Source organism: Chiloscyllium plagiosum, chromosome 12 (genome assembly GCF_004010195.1).
Source record: "Chiloscyllium plagiosum isolate BGI_BamShark_2017 chromosome 12, ASM401019v2, whole genome shotgun sequence".
In the NCBI taxonomy this organism is placed as follows: Eukaryota; Metazoa; Chordata; class Chondrichthyes; order Orectolobiformes; family Hemiscylliidae; genus Chiloscyllium; species Chiloscyllium plagiosum.
The window spans coordinates 80842216-80862123 of record NC_057721.1 but is presented as its reverse complement, the minus strand read 5'-3'; the positions used below and the strand labels follow the sequence as shown (position 1 = coordinate 80862123).

At 46.4% G+C, this 19908-nt stretch overlaps 1 protein-coding gene across 1 annotated transcript in view; it reads right to left on the bottom strand.

Annotated features, from left to right (window-relative positions):
* robo2 (roundabout, axon guidance receptor, homolog 2 (Drosophila)) overlaps positions 1 to 19908 on the bottom strand; it is a 977511-nt gene that overhangs the window by 160519 nt on the left and 797084 nt on the right. The window contains exon 7 of the mRNA XM_043700204.1: positions 3167 to 3294. Coding sequence (XP_043556139.1) covers positions 3167 to 3294 — 128 coding nt within the window. The remainder of the gene's footprint in view (positions 1 to 3166; positions 3295 to 19908) is intronic.

Here is a 19908-nt window from a genome sequence, read left to right as displayed (position 1 = left end):
ATCATCATGCCCTAACTAAACTAAAAAGAAGCCTCCTGCCCCTATTCAGTCTGCACCCCCTCTATTCCGTCCCGATTCATGTAACCATCCAGATGTCTCTTAAATGTCACCAACGTGCCTGCTTTCACCACCCCTTCTGGCAGTGTGTTCCAGGCTCCTACCACGCTCCGTGTGAAAACCTTCCCTCGCCCATCGTTAAACTTTCCCCCTCTCACCTTGAACCTGTGCCCCCTTGTAATTGAAACTTCAACTCTGGGAAAAAGCCTCAGACGATCCACCCTATCTCCGCCTCTCATAATTTTCTATCAGGTCTCCTCTCAGCCACTGTCTTTCCAGTGAAAACAATCCTAGTCATTTTAAACTTTCCTCATAGCCAATGCCAACATCCTGGTGAACCTTCTCTGCACTCTCTCCAAAGCTTCGATGTCCTTCTGGTAGTGTGGCAACCAAAACTGCAAACAATACTCCAAATGCAGCCTAACAAGGGTTTTATATAGCTGCAACATGGTTTGCCAACTCTTGTACTCCATGCCCCACCCAATAAATGGAAGCATGCCATATGCCTTCCTAATTAGCTTGGCCACCTGTGTTGCCACATTTCAGGAGCTGTGGACCTGCACGCCCAGATCCCTCTGCACGTTAATGTTCCTCAGGGTTCTGCCATTTGGCGTACGCCTGAAAAGTTGACTCTCCTGCTCCTCGGATGTTGCCTGACCTTCTTTGCTTTCCCAGCGTCATATTTTTCAATTCTGCCATTTACGTATAGCTCCTGATATTCCGCCCAAATTGAATTCTCGCACCCCTGGTACCATCCCAGTAAATTTCCTGCTGACCCTCTCCAACGTCTGCATCACCCTACCTGAAACACGGTACTCAGGACGAGACACGTGCCTCCACCTGAGGCCTAACCAGGTGCTACAAACATAAAAAGGCTTCTATGTTTTGGCATTCCCTGTCCTTGCTCACCGGGCTGGGTAGCTTGCAAGCTTTCTGAACCACCTTATCATTTTGGGCACGCTCTCTCAAATTGTTGTTAGTCCAAGTCAGCAAGAGCACTGAGTTAGTCAAACCTGGAGGGAGGTGATGCCCTCATGGTACTATCGCTGGACTAGTAAGCCAGAGACCCAGGTAACATTCTGGGGATTTGGTTTTGAATCCTGCTACAATGGCTGGTAGAATTTGAATTTAATAAGAAAGAAATCTGTAATTAAGAGTCTAATGATGACCATGAATCCATTGCCAATTGTTAGAAAAACCCATCTGGTTCACTAATGTCCTTTAGGGAAGGAATCTGCCATCTTTACCTGGTCTGGCCTACATGTGACTCCAGACCCACTCTCAGGCAATTAGGGATGGGCAATAAATGCTGCCCAGCCAGTGACACCCTCATCCCGTGAATGAATATAGGAATAAAATGCATGATACGACATCTCGAGGTTTCAACTCCCTGTCTTTGTACCGGAGTCTCCAGATATGAAAGGGTTAACCCTCTGTACACTATCACAAGCAGAATCTATAAAGAGTTAACTGTGGGGTGCAACACCATTATCTCCCTTCCTTTGAACATTTCTAGTTGTCAATTGGAAAGATACTGCAATAACAGGATTGGTTAGGACTATATTCCCTGGAGTTGAGAAGAATGGGGAAGGGAGGAGGATATTTCAATGAAACTGGTAAAATTCTAATAGATTGAGACAGAGCAAACACAGGAAGGATGCTACCAATGACCAGAGAGTTCAAAAGCAGGGGTCACAGTCTAAGAAAATGGGGTAGACCATTTAGGATTGATTTGAGAAATGACATCTTCACCCAGAGAGTGGGGAGCCTGTGGAATTCTCTGCCACAGAAAGCAGTTGAGACCAAAACCCTGAATGTTTTTAAGGAGTTAGATATTGTTTCTTGGGCTAATGCCTCAAAGGGTATGGGGAGAATGTGGCTACTGCAGACTGATTTGGATGGTCATGTTGAATGGTGGAACAGGCTTGAAGGGCTGAATGGCCGACTGCTATGCCCAGTGGCTGAAAAAGGACTGTTTTAGTGGATGAGGTGGGGCAGGAGAGAGTAAATGTGGCTAAATTTCCAGGAATACATCCAGTTGGAGTTGGCCAGATGACAGAGTGCAGGAGGGCCATGTGTATCCAGGCAGTGAGTGGACTGCCAGCTACCTTGGCAATTTCCATGGACTAAAAACCAATGGAATGACTTCCCTGGAGAGCCACCATCTTGAATCCAGTGAGTTAAGATCCAAGAAGCAGCGGGTTCTGTTAGGGCAGACCGCGCCCTCCCCTGAGTTATTGCCGGCCCAGCAATGATAATCATTTCTGAAAGAATCGCCAAATGACACCTCAGTAATAACACAAGAAGTAAGCATTAGACATGTATTATTCCCTCTTCCTGGTATTACAGCCTACAACTGAGCAGAGACTGTCTAAGGCCCCAATTTTTTCCCCTGACTGTACTAGTGCATGGATGACAGCAACTGCGGTGTCACCCAAGACTCTCCAGGAACATGTCGGGTACAAAATGATCGCGGGAACTCATACAAGCGTCAAAATTTGTTTTCATTTCCTTTGAACTGTTTGTTGGTTATTGAGGTTTTGGCAGATGGTGAGGGGAAAGGATTGTTTGACTCAAGATTTACCAACAAGAGCCTGGCACACACTGCCAGAAGAGGTGGTGGAAGCAGGCACGTTGGGAATATTTAGGAGGCACCTGGATGATTACATGAATAGGGAGGGAATAGAGGGATATAAATCGAACAAGGGCAGAAGGGTTGTCTTTTAGTTTAGTTAGGGAATGATGGTTGGCACAGGCTTGGAGAGCTGAAGAGCCTGTTCCTGTGTTGTATGTCTTTTATGTTCTTTAGTTCAAAGACAAGGAAGAAACTCCTTGCTTTTTCTTTGGTTAAGAAAAGCAGTGGGCCAGTGAATTACTTCATGCCTGGTGATCCACTTTGGGTTTACACATTGGGGTTTGCGCAGGCTGGGGGAGGCCTGTGCTCAGCTGTAACAGGCGGGGGCACACGCTCGTGTGGCAAAACCTCCAGGATTACCCCCAACCAGAGTGGCGCAGTCTCACTCTCCTGGGGGGAGGGGAGAGCAGCATGTGGAGAGACTCTGGGCATGAACGTGCGCAGGGGGATGATCCCGCCATCTTGCTTGCTTACCTCGCACGGTGAGAGTTGCGGTCGCTTCAACCATGCCCACACGGTTCTCTCCCACACAGGTGAATGTTCCCTCGTCACCATTGCTCACCCTCTTGATGCGCAGGGTGTTGTCTTCCTTGATGTCATACCTAGAGGTTGGAGAAAGATCCAATGTGAGATGATGCCTGCTGTTCCTTTATAGGCCTTTCATGTGAAGGTTTCCTCCTCCAGACCTTTATAAAGGTAATTCTCTACAAGCTCCCATAAAAATGTCCATTAATAACAATAACTGGATGTTATTCCCTAACTGGTGTCCTTGTATATCCATCATCAATAGCAAGCTTGCAGGTGTTGTAAAGAGAAAGCTTATGGCACAGGGTAGTGTCCCAGCCTCTGAGCCAGAAGATTGGGGTGGAGGGGAGGCTGGGAGTGAGTCCCACCTGTAGCTGAATGTGTTATATTGCTGTTACACAGTTAGAAAGGCAATGATATGTTGGCCCTCATTGTAAAGAGTTTTGAGTTGAGAACCAAAGAAGTCTGACTGAGGTTGTAACAGGTGAGACCACACCAGGAACATTGTGTCCACAACTGATCTCCTTATCCAAGGAAGGACGTGCTTGTCATAGACCAGTCTCACCGGACTGATTCCTGGGATGGCATGTTTGTCATACAAAGATAAATGGGGTCGACTGGGCCTGATTTCATTGGAGTTTAGGAGAATGATAAGGGATGTATCAAATTCTCATTGGGCTGAACAGACTGGATGCTATTTCCCCTGACTAAGGAATCCACCACAAGGTGTTACCATCTCAAGATATATGGTGGGCCCTTTTAGACTGAGATGATGAGGAAAACCTCACTGAGTGAGGAGTGAACTTGTGGAAGTCTCTGATGCAGAGGCTGTGGAGGCCAAGTCACTGAGAATGTTTAAGAAAGAAACAGATAAATTTCTAGAGTCAGAGTCCTACAGCACGGAGACAGACCTTTGGCCCAAACTGGTCCATGCTGACCAAAATGTCCGATCATGCTAATCCCATTTCCCTGCACTTTATCCATATCCTTCTAATGCTTTCCTATTCATGCCCAAAATGCCTTTTAAATGTTGTTAATGGAAGAGAGCACAGGAGTCTTACATTAAAATAGAGGTTCGGCTATGATCACATGAATGGTAAAATACACTTAGACCATAGAACATAGAACAGTACAGCACAGGAATGGGGTCTTGGCCCACAATGTCATGTCGAACATCAAGCCAAATTAAACTAATCCCTTTTGCCTGTCCTTGGCCTTGCTGACCCAATGTTATGTTCTTAGTGGGTCTTCATGAAGATTAATTATGGTTTTATGGTCATCATCATTATGCATTGGTGGAATTTGACTTCATGACCCCAGAACATTAACCTGGTCCTTTTGGATTACTAGTCCAGTGATATTATCATGACACCACAACATCCAGTTGAGATATTACACCAAAGCCCTACTTGACCCATGAGGTGGGAGTATTTGATCCATTGGCTCTGTCTTGAAGAAGATCATGGGAGTTCTTCCCAGTGTCCTGGCCACCTCTCCCTCCATCAACACAATACTGCGGATTATCTGATCATTATCACATTGCGTACATCAGAACAGGAGGATGTCATTCAACACAATGAGTTTGTAATGATTTAGTAAGGGCATGGCCAATCTGTGAACCAGCTCCTTTAGGGCCCTTGATACATAGTCCTTCATCCCTTTGGTTAACAAAAATGTATTAATCTCAGATTTAAATTTAATGGTTGATTGAGTACAGATCGCTGTTTGCGGAAGAGAGTTCCAAACTTGTGCTTTAACGTGTTTCCCAATTACTCAGCGTTTTGGTGATAGGCCCCTCTTTTAATCTTCGTGCCAAAATGCACAACTTCACATTTTTCTACTTATTCATCATTCATTCTTATTTATGTCTTACTCCTTTATCATTTCTCATTTCTCAACTGCTTCCATATCTTGGTTCCCTGAAGTTAGGCCATTCTTCTGTATTGTGCTAATACCGTCACTAACTGACAGAGCTTCCCCTCCACCATTTACTGTTTCCCTGTCGTTCCTATATGCCCTGTACACTCAAAGATTTAGATCCCAGTCCAGATCATTGTGCAACCATATCTCTGCAATGACTACCAAATTGTACCCACTCATTTCCACTGGCCATCTCTCTTCATCTGATATATTTTGAATGCTCGATGTATTCAGATGCAGAGCATTTGGTAACATCCTTTTATTCTCGATATAAATTCTAGTCTTATTAATTTGTTGATTCTTAGATTGATCCTCTTGATCCTTTTGTGTCGCAGGCTGTTTCTCATTTATCGTAGTAATAACATTCTTTTTAAACCTTGACTCTCGTTTTTCATCACCACTTCCCACAGTTGATTCCTTACCTCCACTGTTCAATTTAATGTCCTCACTACTTCCCTAGTTATATGGTTGTCAAGAACACTAGCCCCAGCACAGTTCAGGCAGACACTCTGACCCATTTGGACTTTCCCCAGTACAGCAGCCAGATTTCCTTGCACCAGGACCCAATGTCTCCCACACCAGTCTTTCAGCCATGAATTCATCTCTCCAATCTGATTTGCCCTGTACAAATTTTACTGTGACGAGGGAGATAACACAGATGATGATTTGAGGTTCTGTTTTTCAATTTGACACCTCTCCCATCTTTACCACCATGCAGATCCTCCTTCATTACCACGTCTGTATCTTTGGTACCGACATGGATCCCAGTGACTGGATTCTCCCCCTCCCACTGCAAGTTCCTCTCTAGCCCGTAGCAGATGTCCCAAATCCTGACAGTGGGCAGACAACACAGCCATCTGGACACACATTCTTTATTGCAGGGAATGGTGTCCATTCCCCTCACGACAGTGTTCCCTACTGCTATGACATCCCTCTTACTACCCACGCCCCCTTTCAGGAGCTTCCTGTACCATGGTACGATGGTCACTTAGTTCATCCACGTAAAAGCCCCACTCTCATCAAAACACGCTGAAAGAATGTCAGACGTTTTGGAGAGTGGCAAAAGCTGAAGGTCTTACCCTCTGAGTGTCCTTCGCTGACTTGCTCACAGTCACACCCTCCTGCTCATGTACGCTGACCACAATCAAATGATCTAGCCTAAAAGGTGTTACTGTCCCCTGGTACAAAAAATCCAGGTAACTTTCTATCCCCCCGATGCACCACTGTGTTTGTGTCACAAAACCTGAGCCAAACCTGTTCAAACTCAAACACTTCGTGCAGACATGTTTGCTCCAGACCAAATTAGCATCCAGGAACTCCCACATACTGCAACTGTGACACATCCCACCATCCTCAAAGTGTTGGAAGGAATGACTCAATCATTGTGTTCAACTATATATTTAGCTATGTTTTATATATTTGTTAACCTTACCACCAGCTGTTATACTATTCTCAACCTCAGGAATAGAATAAGCCTGAATCACGGACAGACACACCAATTAGCCACCTTCTTCTCTGATAGCAGAGTAAAAATCAATTTCTGGAGAGTGGAAAAGTTTTGACGCAAACAACAGAACCCTCTTTTTCACATCCTTAATTCCTGAAGTACTCAACTCTGTCATTCTATTCTAAGTAGCATTCAAGAGCTAAGTCACACTAAGTTGGCTGGTTTTGTATGCTCCTAATACAAAAGGTGTCAAAATCAATCTTGGTCTTTAATATATTCAAATATCAGCATCGAGTGCTCTCTAAGGAAGATCAGCAGGTTCCTATCCCTAAACTGAGATTAAGCTCTTGCATTTTTATTCCACATTTGACAGTCTCCTCGTCATTATGGTTCATTTTGAGCCCTGAATTCAAGTGTCCTGGGTGGAAGTTGAACACATGATCTCTTGATTGTTATTCTGGAAGGACTGAAACACTTATCGCACCTCTGATGAACTCAGCGCTGACCAAACCTCAAACTGAGAATTTGCCATGTCAGACACGTTTGGACTGACGTTTGGGACAACATCTGCACATCAGGACAACAACAAGGGTTTACATTTATATAGCCCCATTCATATTGTTCAATAGAGACCCTTCACAGGAGAACCATAGAACTAAGTTTGTGACATAAGTGGATATCTCATGACCAAAAGCGATGTCAGTTTTAAGGAATGTCTTTAGCAGAGGGGGAGCTAGAGAGAGTGAGATACAGGAAAGGTATTACAGCGCTTGGGAACCAGGCAACTTAAGGCAGGGCCACTATCACTGGGGTAATTAAAACCAAGGGTGTACAAGAGGCTGGAACAACATAAAGGCATGCAGAGGAATGAAAATATCCAAACACAAGGAATCGAATTTTAAAATCTGGGCAACACCAGAACACACACCAGGGTCAGTTGGAGAGCTTGGTAGTTGAAGGGGGTTCAGGACCAGTTATGGAACAAGGTTTGGGTATCAGAATTTTCGATGACCTCCAGTTTGAAGTGAAAAGCCAGCCAGCAGTGACTGGCTGGAACGTACAGGGCAGGACCAGAGTGGGTGAGGCAGTCAGATGGAATACTGGGGAACGCAGTCAGGATCTAATGGGCTGACAACTTTTCTCTGGATTATGATTGCTGCTGCCTTCATACAGAGTTGGGAGTGGAGGAAGTAGGTACAGGAGTAGGCCAATCAGCCCTTCTAACCTGCTCCAGCATGTGTTAAGCTCATGGCTGATTTGGTTTTAGTTTCAATGCTGCTCTCCTACCTGACCTCCCCAGTGTCAATCTCGAGCTTGTCTATATTCACACATAGAACCTTCACCAAGGAAGCAGTCCACACAATAATGATCTTGTAAGAGACAAAAAACACCTTCATTTCCCACAGAAAAGGAAAGATCTTATTTTTAAACTGTTCTAGACTCTCCCAGAAGGGGAAAGCATCTTCTCAGTACCTGCCCTGTTGAGTCCCCTCAGGAACTTATATGTGTCAATCAGGTTTTTCTAATTTTCTTAAATTCCAATGGCAAAGGGGCCAAACTGTTCAATCCCCAAATTGCTCATCTCCAAATTGCTTCTAAAGCAACCAGAGACAGAGACAAAAAGACTGCAGATACTGGAGGAACATTTTCATCTCCTGACACTGCCTGGCTTGCTGTGTTCTTCCAGCCTCCTGCCTGTCTACTTGAAAGCAATTACACCTGTTTTTGAACAGGAAGATCACAACTGTAGAATCCTGACAATGTGGAAGCAGGCCATTCAACCCACACACTGACTGCTCAAAGATTATCCCACCCCTGTGTTCCCCATGGACGATCCACCCTAACCTGCACATCTTTGGACTGTGGGAGGAAACTGGAGCACCCAAAGACAACCCACACAGACTCAGGGAGAATGTGCAAACTTCACATAGAGTGGGTGGAATTGAACCCTGGGTCATTATGACCATGAGGCAGCAGCGCTAACCACTGAGCCACTCTGCCACCCTCTTCATGCTAACACGTCATGCAGTCCTGTACATTAAGGTTTTATACAGCTGCTGTAAAACATCCCAATTTTTATATTCCATTCCCCCCTCCAACAAACGATAACATTCCATCTGCTGTACCTGCAGACAACTTTCCATGATTCATGGGTCAGAACACTTTCTCAAATTTCAGAAATCATTCGTGAACCCAGAGTTGCGGCTGCAAACTCCTGCATTCGAAGCTAGCCTGCACAGAGGTTAAAAAAAATCACTCCCTAAGAAATATTCCCGACTGTAACATGCACTCTCTCGGTTTAAAATGGTGAGCTAAAGATTCACTGATTGAAGACAAGGTGCTATCACAACGTTGTGAATTGCTCACGTTGTAAGCAGTTAGGTGCAGTAATATCCTGCGGGTTGCTAGGTCTTTGGATTCAAATGCCAATCCCATTTCGGGTGATTTTCGTTTCAGGAAGAGCAGAGTGCTTTTCTGAGTGGATCATTGCTGCATTGTGTGATTAATGTTGCTTTCACAATGCAGTGATGAGAGTCTGTACAGGGTGGGTACAATTTGCAAACTGTACGAGCGCCTGCAAACAAAGGCAGAAAAGGAAACTGCAAAGCAAATATGTTTTTCTCCTCCCTCTCACTCACCCTCTCACTAAAGACAAGAAAGGGCTTGCACTTATAGAATTCTCAGCATGACCTCAGGACGACCCAAAAGTGTGTTACAGCCAAAGAAGCACCTTTTGAAGTGCAGTCTATTTTCATTCAGGGGATGTGGACATTGCTGACTGGGCCGGCATTTATTGCCTGTCCCAAGTTACCCTTGAGAAGGGGCGGAGTGGGGGGGGGGGGTGTGGTGAGCAGCCTTCTTGAACCGCTGCAGTCCATGTGCTGTAGGTTGACCCACAGTGCCCTTAGGGAGGGAATTCCAGGATTTTGACCCAGTGACAGTGAAGGAATGGTGAGATATTTCCAAATCAGGATGGTGAGAGGCTTGGAGGGGAATTTGCAGGGGGTGGTGTTCCCATGTATCTGCTGCCCTCGTCCTTCTAGGTGGAAGTGGTTTGGAAGGTGCTGTCCAAGGATCTTTGGTGAATTTCTGCAGTACATCTTGTAGATGGTACACACTGCTGCTACTGAGTGTCGGTGGTGGAGGGAGAGGGTGCTTGTGGATGTAGCATCAATCAAGCGGGCTGCTTTGTCCTAGATGGTTGAGCTTCTTGAGTGTTGTTGGAGTGGCTCCCATCCAGGCAAGTGGGGAGTATTCCATCACACTGCTGACTTGTGCCTGGTGGATGGTGGGCAGGCTCTGGGGAGTCAGGAGGTGAGTTACTTGCCGCAGTATTCCTAGTTTTGACCTACTCTTGTTGCTGCTTAATTTATTTAGTGATGAGAGTGTCGCTGGAAAAGCACAGCAGGTCAGGCAGCATCTGAGGAGCAGGAAAATCAACATTTCAGGCCAGGGCCCTTCATTGATTGAATGAGTCCAGTTCAGTTTCTGTCTGGCCAATGGTAACCCCTTTGTTGCCATGGAAGAAACATGGCAGCCAAGCAGCGCACAGCAAACTCCAACTAACATTAATGAGATAATAACCAGAGTCAACATTGCTAGTCAAAGAATATAAATTCCTCAAACATAGGGAAGTTTTTCTTGGAGAAAGTGAGGACTGCAGATGCTGGAGACCAGAGGTGAAAAGTGTGGTGCTGGAAAAGCACAGCAGGTCAGGCAGTGCTAAATCCAGGGGTTGGGACTGAGATAAAGTGGGGGGAGGGGAAATGAGGAAGCTGGAGAAATCTACATTCATCCTGTGTGGTTGGAGGGTTCCTAGGCGGAAGATGAGGTGCTCTTCCTCCAGGCGTCGTGTGGCCAGGGTCTGGCGATGGAGGAGGCCAAGGACCTTCATGTCCTTGGCAGAGTGGGAGGGGGAGTTAAAGTGCTCAGCCACAGGGTGGTTGGGTTGGTTGGTCCGGGTGTCCTCTGGGACACCCACACCAACCAACCCAACCACCCCGTGGCTGAACACTTTAACTCCCCCTCCCACTCCGCCAAATTAATATCGGCCATGGGATCTTCTATTTCTAGATGTGAGCAGAGTCAGTGGCCTTGGTTTGACGTTTCAAATGAAAGACCGAAATGCTGTGTGGTAACATTTCCTATCTCCACAAAGTAAGATTTATTTTAAAATCATGAAGGGGGAGGATCACAGTGAAGCTTGTACATCTGGTGAACAAGGTCAGTTTATTCCTATCAAAATGGAGAAGTCTGGTGTTTGAACTCCTGGTGCTCGGTTCAAACACAGCTCAAGGTGAGAGTGAGTGCAGAGAGGGATCATCATTTTTTTTCAGACAGCTGAGGTGTGCGTGGGTAACTGCTGACAGACACACATGAGGCACAGAACAAAACACAAGCAGTTAGGAAACACGCTTAATCAGTGGCTTTTTGTCTGATGGACAAAGTGCTGAGCTTGCTATGTAGGCGATGGAGTGTAATTACAGGACAGGAGGAAAATTGCAGATCAGGTAATACACATTAAAAAAAAACATGTTTTAAATGCAGACTCTGCTGAAATTACTAGCATTTCTGCTCCCACATTGGAGGCTGACATTGTGAAATATAGCTCAATTAACCCTTGGAGGACTGGACCAGCAGAGTGCAACCCATCATTTCAGAGTATAATTGGACATTTCCAAAGTCCAATGGAGGTGTCTTTGAATGCAGCTGTGTTTTCAGACAACCTTTTATATTTTAACAGTTGCCCTCGCAGCACCAATCATGCACTCGGGATGGCACAGTGGCTGAGTGGTTTGCACTGCTAGCTCACAGCACCAGGGATCCAGGTTTGAATCCAGCCAGTCTGTGTGGAGTTTGCACGTTCTCCCTGTGCTTACAAGAGTTTCCACCGGATGCTCCGGTTCCTCCCACAGTCCAAAGATGTGCAGGTCAGGTGAAAAGACTTTGTCTATTTACCTTATCCATGGCCCTCATGAGTTTATAAACCTCTGTAAGATCACCCCTCAGCCTCCGATGTCCAGGGAAAACAGCCCCAGCCTACTCAGCCTCACCCTATAGCTCAAACCCTCCAACCCTGGCAACATCCTTGTAAATCCTTTTTTAGATTACATTACATTTTAGATTACATTACAGTGTGGAAACAGGCCCTTCTGCCCAACAAGTCCACACCGACCCGCCGAAGCGCAACCCACACATACCCCTAACCTAACACTACGGGCAATTTAGTATGGCCAATTCACCTGACCTGCGCATCTTTGGACTGTGGGAGGAAACCGGAGCACCCGGAGGAAACCCACGCAGACACGGGAGAACGTGCAAACTCCACACAGTCAGTCGCCTGAGGCGGGAATGGAACCCCGGACTCGGGCGCTGTGAGGCAGCAGTGCTAACCACTGGGCCACCGTGCCGCCCACAAACCCTTCTCTTAGTGTAAGCCTAGACGGTAAGATGTTGGACTGTGGAAGGGATATCACAGTTGACCCTGAAGCCTGCTCTCATTGGCATCCTTCAGAGAGGCACCATCCAATTTACCAGATGGAGTCATAAATTAAATAATCCAAATGACAATGACACTGAGACCAATGATTGGGACCACAGTGCTGGTCGTTGTAACATCACTGAACCAGCAAGCCAGCGATACAGGTTAATGTTCAGAGGTCACAGCTTCAAGTCCCACTGTGGCTGATTTTTTTTTGTACATTTAAAATGGTTCAGAGATGTTATGGAACACCTCTGGAGCACGAGTTGAACCCAGATATCCTAACCCAGGGATAGGGCACTACCACTGCACCCTTTTACCTCTGCTGGTGGAATTTCAATTCAATTAATCAATAAATAAATCAACATTTCAAAGTTATTCTCAGTAAAGACCATTTATTGGGCTCATGTCCCACCTTTTCTAGAGGTGTGTAGTAACATCTCGGAGAAGGCAGAAGTGGGTACTGCAGATGCTGGAGATTAGAGTCTAGATTAGAGTGGTGCTGGAAAAGCACAGCAGGTCAGGCAGCATCCAAGAAACAGGAAAATCGACGTTTCAGGCAGAAGCCCTTCATCAAGAATGAGCCCTTCATTCCTGATGAAAGGCTTTTGGCTGAAACGTCGATTTTGCTGCTCCTCAGATGCTGCCTGACCTGCTGTGCTTTTCCAGCACCACTCTAATCTAGACTAGGCTATTGAGAAGATACTGATATTACAATGGGCTCATCTGGCACAGCGGTAATGTCCCTACCTTTGACCAAGGAAATCCAGATTCAATTTCCAATTGGCTTGAACGTGTGGTATAATGTCAGATTGACTTTGTTTTTGCTAGCAAGAGCTGAAATTATCGTCAATTGGTGTAAAGACCCACCTGGTTCACTTAATACCATTCAGGAAATGAAGTCTGCCATCTTTACCTGGGCTGGCAGATCCATGCAGAGTGTCTTTGGGGTTGACGGCATCGCTGGCTGGGCCAGCATGTATCACCCACCTCTAATTACCTAGAAGTAGTTGAGAGTCAACCACATTGCTGTGGTCTGGAGTCACATGTAGGCCAGACCAGGTAAGGATGGCAGATTTCCCTCCTTAAAAGGACATTAGTGAATGAGATTGGTTTTAACAGCGGTTACGTGGGCACCATTAGGATGGCTTTTGTTTTGTTCATATGCCATAGTGGGATTTGAACCCATACCCCCGTGACCGTAATGCATTTGGACTTGTGCACACATATGCCTGGGATTGTGTTTAACCATGTCTGAGTGCGTTCACGTGTGAATGTGTTTTGGTGTGTATTTGTGTGCATGTGCTTCTTTATGCATGTGTAACACAGGTTTGAGGAATACATGCGTCAAGCGTGTTCCCATTTATAGTTGTGTAAGAGTGTTTAAATGTGAATTAGTGCTTGCATATGTGCACATGTGCATCATTCATATGGACCTGCGTGTGCATACATGTGCAAATGCATGTACATATGTGAATGTGTTAAGCAGGTCCAAGGAGTGCATGTGTCGAGCACATTCAAGTGTGCATTTGTGCATGTTGGTGTGTGCATGTGGGTTTGCCTGTGCATTTCCTTGTATGTGTACCTGGGTAAAAGTCCCCATGTGCACAGCAACACAGTGCCTCAGTGGTCAGCACTGCTGTCTCACAGCACCAGGGACCCAGGTTCAATTCCACCTTCGGGTGCCTGCCTGTGTGGAGTTTACACATTCTCCCTATGCAGGCTGGGGGAAATGTGGGGTTATGGGAATAAGGTGAGGCCTGGGTGGGGTGCCCTTCCTGCCCTGTAGGGATTCTATCTGATGTTTTTCTGTCTGTGTATGAATTTGTTCACATACAGGTATATGCCTTCCTATATTTAATACAATCCGCTTGCAGCTGGCAAGAGGAATCTGAGGAGGAAGAAACCCACCTTTGCATGCTGAGGGACAAAAAAACACCCTTAGTGCTTTGCTGTATCCGACAAACCAAATCACTGAAGCATTATTTCAGAGTTGTGTAATTCAGCACAAGTGATTCCAGTATTGTTTCTGGAGGCGGCTGGTTCAGATCTACACTCTGCCCTCTCTCTCACCCTCCTCGCAGCACAGGCCTGGTCTACCGACTTGCACAGACTAATTACTTTTCTCAAACACCACCACAAAGAAACTCCTTATTCATACCATGCACTAGCACAGATGCCTGCAGCACTTTAACATATTTCCTGGTCTATAATGCGCTCTGCTTCCTCTAGAGATTGGAAATGAAGGACTAGTTTTCAGGAATTCTCTCGAGTACCACAGCTGCTGAAGGCCCTCATTCTGGGTCCTGTCCTGAACCACACTGCCAGAAAGGGTCCACAGTTCGATTCCCACTCTTTCCTGCCCTGCTCAACTGAGGGGCCAACTGCTGGCTAGTCTCTCTGACAGACTCAACCCAATTTGCCCACGATGCACACTGTGGTCGAGCAGCCTTGCACAAACTGGGCGGCACGGTGGCACAGTGGTTAGCACTGCTACCTCACAGCGCCTGAGACCCGGGTTCAATTCCCGCCTCAGGCGACTGACTGTGTGGAGTTTGCACGTTCTCCCCGTGTCTGTGTGGGTTTCCTCCAGGTGCTCCGGTTTCCTCCCACAGTCCAAAAGATGTGCAGGGTCAGGTGAATTGGCCATGCTAAATTGCACGTAGTGTTAGGTCGGGGTAAATGTAGGGGTATGGGTGGGTTTCGCTTCGGCGGGTCGGTGTGGACTTGTTGGGCCGAAGGGCCTGTTTCCACACTGTAATGTAATCTAAAACTAAGATTCCTCTCGCAGAGAGTGGGGGGATTTACTGGTGAGACATTGTTGTAAGACAGGCAGAGCTAAGAGGCACAGAGCAAACCAAATGATTGAAAATTTGTTTGGGGTTATGTTGTGTAGTTTCTGAGTATTGGTTTCCCAACGAGCTCAAATGCTTTTAGGAACAAAAGGCACAACTGACTCCTCAATGATTGTATTTCAAAAATTCAGGGAACACTGAACCAACCCCAAGTCTATGGGAGGTAATGGCCTGGTGGTCTTGTCACTGGATTATTAATCCAGCAACCCAGGTGATGCTCTGCGGGTTTGGATTCAAACCCCACCTGGCAGCTAGTATGATTGGGTTTCAATAAAATCTGGAATTAACTTTTTCACGCAGAAGGTGGTGTGGGTATGGAATGAGCTGCTAAAGGAGGTGGCGGAGGCTGGTACTATTACTACATTTAAAAGGCATCTGGATGGGGATATGAATAGGAAGGGTTTAGAGGGATATGGGCCAAGTGCTGGTAAGTGGGACTAGATTAATTTAGGATTTCTGGTCGGCATGGACAAGTTGGACCGAAGAGTCTGTTTCCATGCCGTACATCTCTATGACTCCAATGATGACCATGAATCCATTACTAATTGTCAGGCAAGACTCATCTGATTCACTAATGCTCTTTAGGGGAGGAAACAGCCATCCTTACCTAGTCTGGTCTGCATGTGACTCCAGACCCACAGCAACGTGGTTGACTCTCAGTTGCCCTCTGGGCAATAAATGCTGGCCTGGCCAGTGACACCCTCAACCCTCGAATGAATAAAAAATATAATCCCGCCACATCAATAGGATGCTGCCAGCTCATGAACTCAACAATCAGAGAATGTGCCTCAGGTTTAGCTGGAATAGACAGCAGTTATAAGGTCAATGATCGTGAATATTGCACGGTAGGTTAGGATGGCCTTGAAATGACATTCCTGGAATGGGTACTTAACTGAGGGACTTAATGGGAAGAAGCTGCTACTGCACTTCAAGGAGCAGAGAATTTTAAGAAGAGATTGAAAAAAAAGCATCCATAACTGAAAAGGGTTCTGATTGTCTAAGTAAGGGGACTGTGTTTTCTTTGGCAGCAGAGCTGCTAACCAGAGGGTACAGAATTAAGGGAACAGAGGAAAGTCAGTTTTTTTAAACATTGAGTTGTTATAGTCTGGAATGCAGTGCCTGCAGGGAAATGGAATCTGATTCAATGGGAACTTTCAAAAGGGAATTGGATAAATACTTGAAGAGGAATTAATTGCAGAGCTGAGGCTCAGGAGAAGAGGAACGGGACGAATTGGATATTTATTGCAAAGAGGCACCGGGGGTTGGCGGGGCTCTTCCTGTGCACTACTATTCAGTGATTTGATAACGCGGGCAGGAAACTCAGGCAATTTTCCAGAGATTGTTCTTTTTGCAACCTTTCTCTTGGGTAGGCAGGTTGTGAGACAGTTGAGAGTGTGGTGCTGGAAAATCACACAGCAGATCAGTCAGCACCTGAGGAGCAGGAAAATCGATGTTTCGGGCAAAAGCACTTCATCAGTTTGGGCGGCACGGTGGTTAGCACTGCTGCTTCACAGCGCCAGAGAACCGGGTTCAATTCCCGCCTCAGGCGACTGACTGTGTGAGGTTTACGCATTCTCCCAGTGTCTGCGTGGGTTTCCTCCCACAATCCAAAAAAGTGCATTTCAGGTGAGTTGGCCATGCTAAATTGCCCATAGTGTTAGGTGCAGGGGTAAACATAGGGGAATGGGTCTGGGTGCGTCAGTGTGGACTTGTTAGCCCAAAGGGCCTGTTTCCATGCTGTAAATAATATAATCTAATCAGGAATCTGGCCCAAAACATTGATTTTCCTGCTCCTCAGATGCTGCCTAACCTGCTGTACTTTTCCAGCAACACACTCTCAACTCTGATCTCCACCATCTGCAGACTTCACTGTCTCCAGGTTGTGATACAGTCTCAATCCTACTCCAGCAGGTGAGAGACTTTGGGTGAACTAACTACATGGGGCATCTCATGATTGAGTCATAGAGATGTGCAGCACGGAAACAGACCCTTCGGTCCAACATGTCCATGCCGACCAGATATCCCAACCCAATTTAGTACCACCTGCCAGCACCCAGCCCATATCCCTCCAAACCCCTCCTATTCATATACCTAACTAAATGCCTTTTAAAGTTGCAATTGTACCAGCCTCCACCACTTCCTCTGGCAGCTCATTCCATACATGTATTACCCTCTGCATGAAAAGGTTGCCCCTTAGGTCTCTTTTATATCTTTCCCTCTCACCCTAAACCTATGGCCTCTAATTCTGAACTCCCCCACCCCAGGGAAAAGACTGTCTATTTATCCTATCCATGCCCCTTATAATTTTGTAAACCTCTATAAGGTCACCCCTCAGCCTCCAGGGAAAACAGCCCCAGCCTGTTCAGCCTCTCCCTATAGCTCAAATTCTCAAACCCTGGCAACATCCTTGTAGATCATTTCTGAACCCTTTCAAGTTTCACAACACCTTTCCAATAGGAAAGAGACCAGAATTGCACACAATATTCCAACAGTGGCCTAACCAAAGTCCTGTACAGCCGCAACATGACCTCCCAACTCCTGTACTCAATACTCTGACCAATAAAAGAAAGCATACCAAACGCCTCCTTCACTATCATATCTAACTGCGACTCCACTTTCAAGGAGCTATGAACATGCACTCCAAGGTCTCTTTGTTCCCTAGACTCCATCTGCCACTTCTCAGCCCATTGGCCCATCTGGTCAAGAGTTTAGATCAGAGTGGTGCTGGAAAAGCACAGCAGGTCAGGCAGCATCCGAGGAGCAGGAAAATCAAAGTTTCGGGCAAAAGCCCTTCATCAGGAATAGAGGGGCTATATTCCTGATGAAGGGCTTTTACCCGAAATGTCGATTTTCCTGCTTCTCGGATGCTGCCTGACCTGCTGTGCTTTTCCAGCAACTCTGGTTTCCAGCATCTGCAGTCCTCACCTTTGCCCATCTGATCAAGATCCTGATGTAATCTGAGGTAATCTTCTTCGGCTGTCCACTACACCTCCAATTTTGGTGTCAGATCCTGTAGCTTATCTGATATTCCAACATGATGCTCACATGTGCATGGATAGCAATTACAAATGGAAATCTTGGCTGGGTTAATTAACTCTGGAGCACTGAGGGTCAGCTCCTGTACTCTGACATTTAGCTTAGCATTTCTTGGGGAAGGGGGCTTGTGGAAGGTGGTGAGGCAGAGCTTTGAACCATTCCTGATTGACAAGGAACCTTAGATAGAGTCAGAGTCTAAAACAGGTCCTTCAATACCACCAGTCCATGCCAATCATCATCCCAACCTAAACTAGTCCCACCTACTTGTGCCTGGCCCATATCCCTCCAAGCTTTTCTCATTCATGTCCTTATCAAAATGTCTTTTCAATGTTTCAAATCCCTACAGTATGGAAGCAGGCCATTTAGCCCATCAAGAACACACTGACCCTCCAAACAGCATGCCTCCCAAACCCACCTTCCTACTCTATCCCTATAACCCTGCATTTTCCATGACTAGCCCAACTAACCTACACATCCCTGGACATTATGGGCAATTTCCCATGGTCAATCCACCCTAACCTGCACATCTTTGGATTGTGGGAGGAAACCGGAGCACCTGGAGGAAACCCACACAGACATGAGAGAATGTGCAAACTCCACACAGACGGTCGCCTGAGGTGGGAATTGAACCCCGGTCTCTGGTGCTGTGAGACAGCAGTGCTAACCACTGAGCCACTGTGCTGTCCCCTGCAACTATGACTGTCTCTCCATCCAGCAGCTCCTCCAGAAGTCCATTCCACACACGAACCACTCGCCGAGTAGAAAAAGTTCCCTACATGTCTTTTCTGAATCTTTCTCCTCCCCGGGCTATCTCATTCACTGGCAGTGGGAAGGAATCGTTATGGAGCTGCTAGTGCAGTCACGAAAGGGTTAAGTGGCAGTTCAGTGCTTGAAAAATTATCAGATCATCTGGGAAAAAATCATTTGCCTTCAATTTAAAAACATGAATTGCTGCCCAGATGCAGCTCAATACTTGTGGAAAAATGCGAATTTGATTTGCCACAGGGCAGCCGTGTGTGCTAACTTATTTCCACGAAATGCACTCTAAAGTAGGGCCCTCTTTGTATTTCATCATAGCTTTTACATTGGACAAAGGTAATCACTGTGTCACATTCAGAAGGTATCATTCCCTAATTCTCGTACTGTCTGTTTCAGTGGCAGCCCCTGTGCATTTTTTTAGTTCATTCATGGGATGTGTGTGTTGCTGGCTAGACTAGTATTTATTGCCCATCCCTAGTTGCCCCTTGAGAAAGCGGTGGTGAGCTACCTCCTTGAACCGCTGCAACGGTTGACCCACAATGCTGCTGACCAGTCTCCACATCCAATACATCATCCTTAAACACTTCTGCTGACTCCAACTAGACCCCACCACCAAGAACATCTTTCCCTCCCCACCCCTCTCTGCCTTCAGCAAGGATCATTCCCTTTGACAGTCTTTGGTTTGCAGCACTCACCCCACCAACCCCCGAACCCCCAAGTACCTACCCCTATGATTCTAGAAATATGATCTTAGATGACCTGCTTTACTTTTATAGCTCATTCAACAGAAGTTGGATGTGAATTAACAGACAAATTGAAAGTCATTATAAACTATAATCACACACTGGAAAAGATGCAAAACCAGCGAGTACACCACTCCCCTCACCTTCATCCAGGGCCCAAACTGTGCTTCCAGGTGAGACAGAGGTTCACCTGCCTCTCCTCCAACCTAGTTTACTGCATCAGGTGCACCCGGGGAGACTGAACGTAAACTTCGGGAATGGTTCACCGAGTGTCACAGCCGGGTCTGCAGGGGCTGATCGGACCTCCCAGTCACTGCCCATTTCAATTCCCCTTCCCACTCCCTTTCCAACATGACCATCCTTGGCCTCCTCCATTGCCACAACGAATCACACCGCAAATTGGAGGAACAACACCTCATCTTCTGCCTGGGCAGCCTACAGCCCAGAGG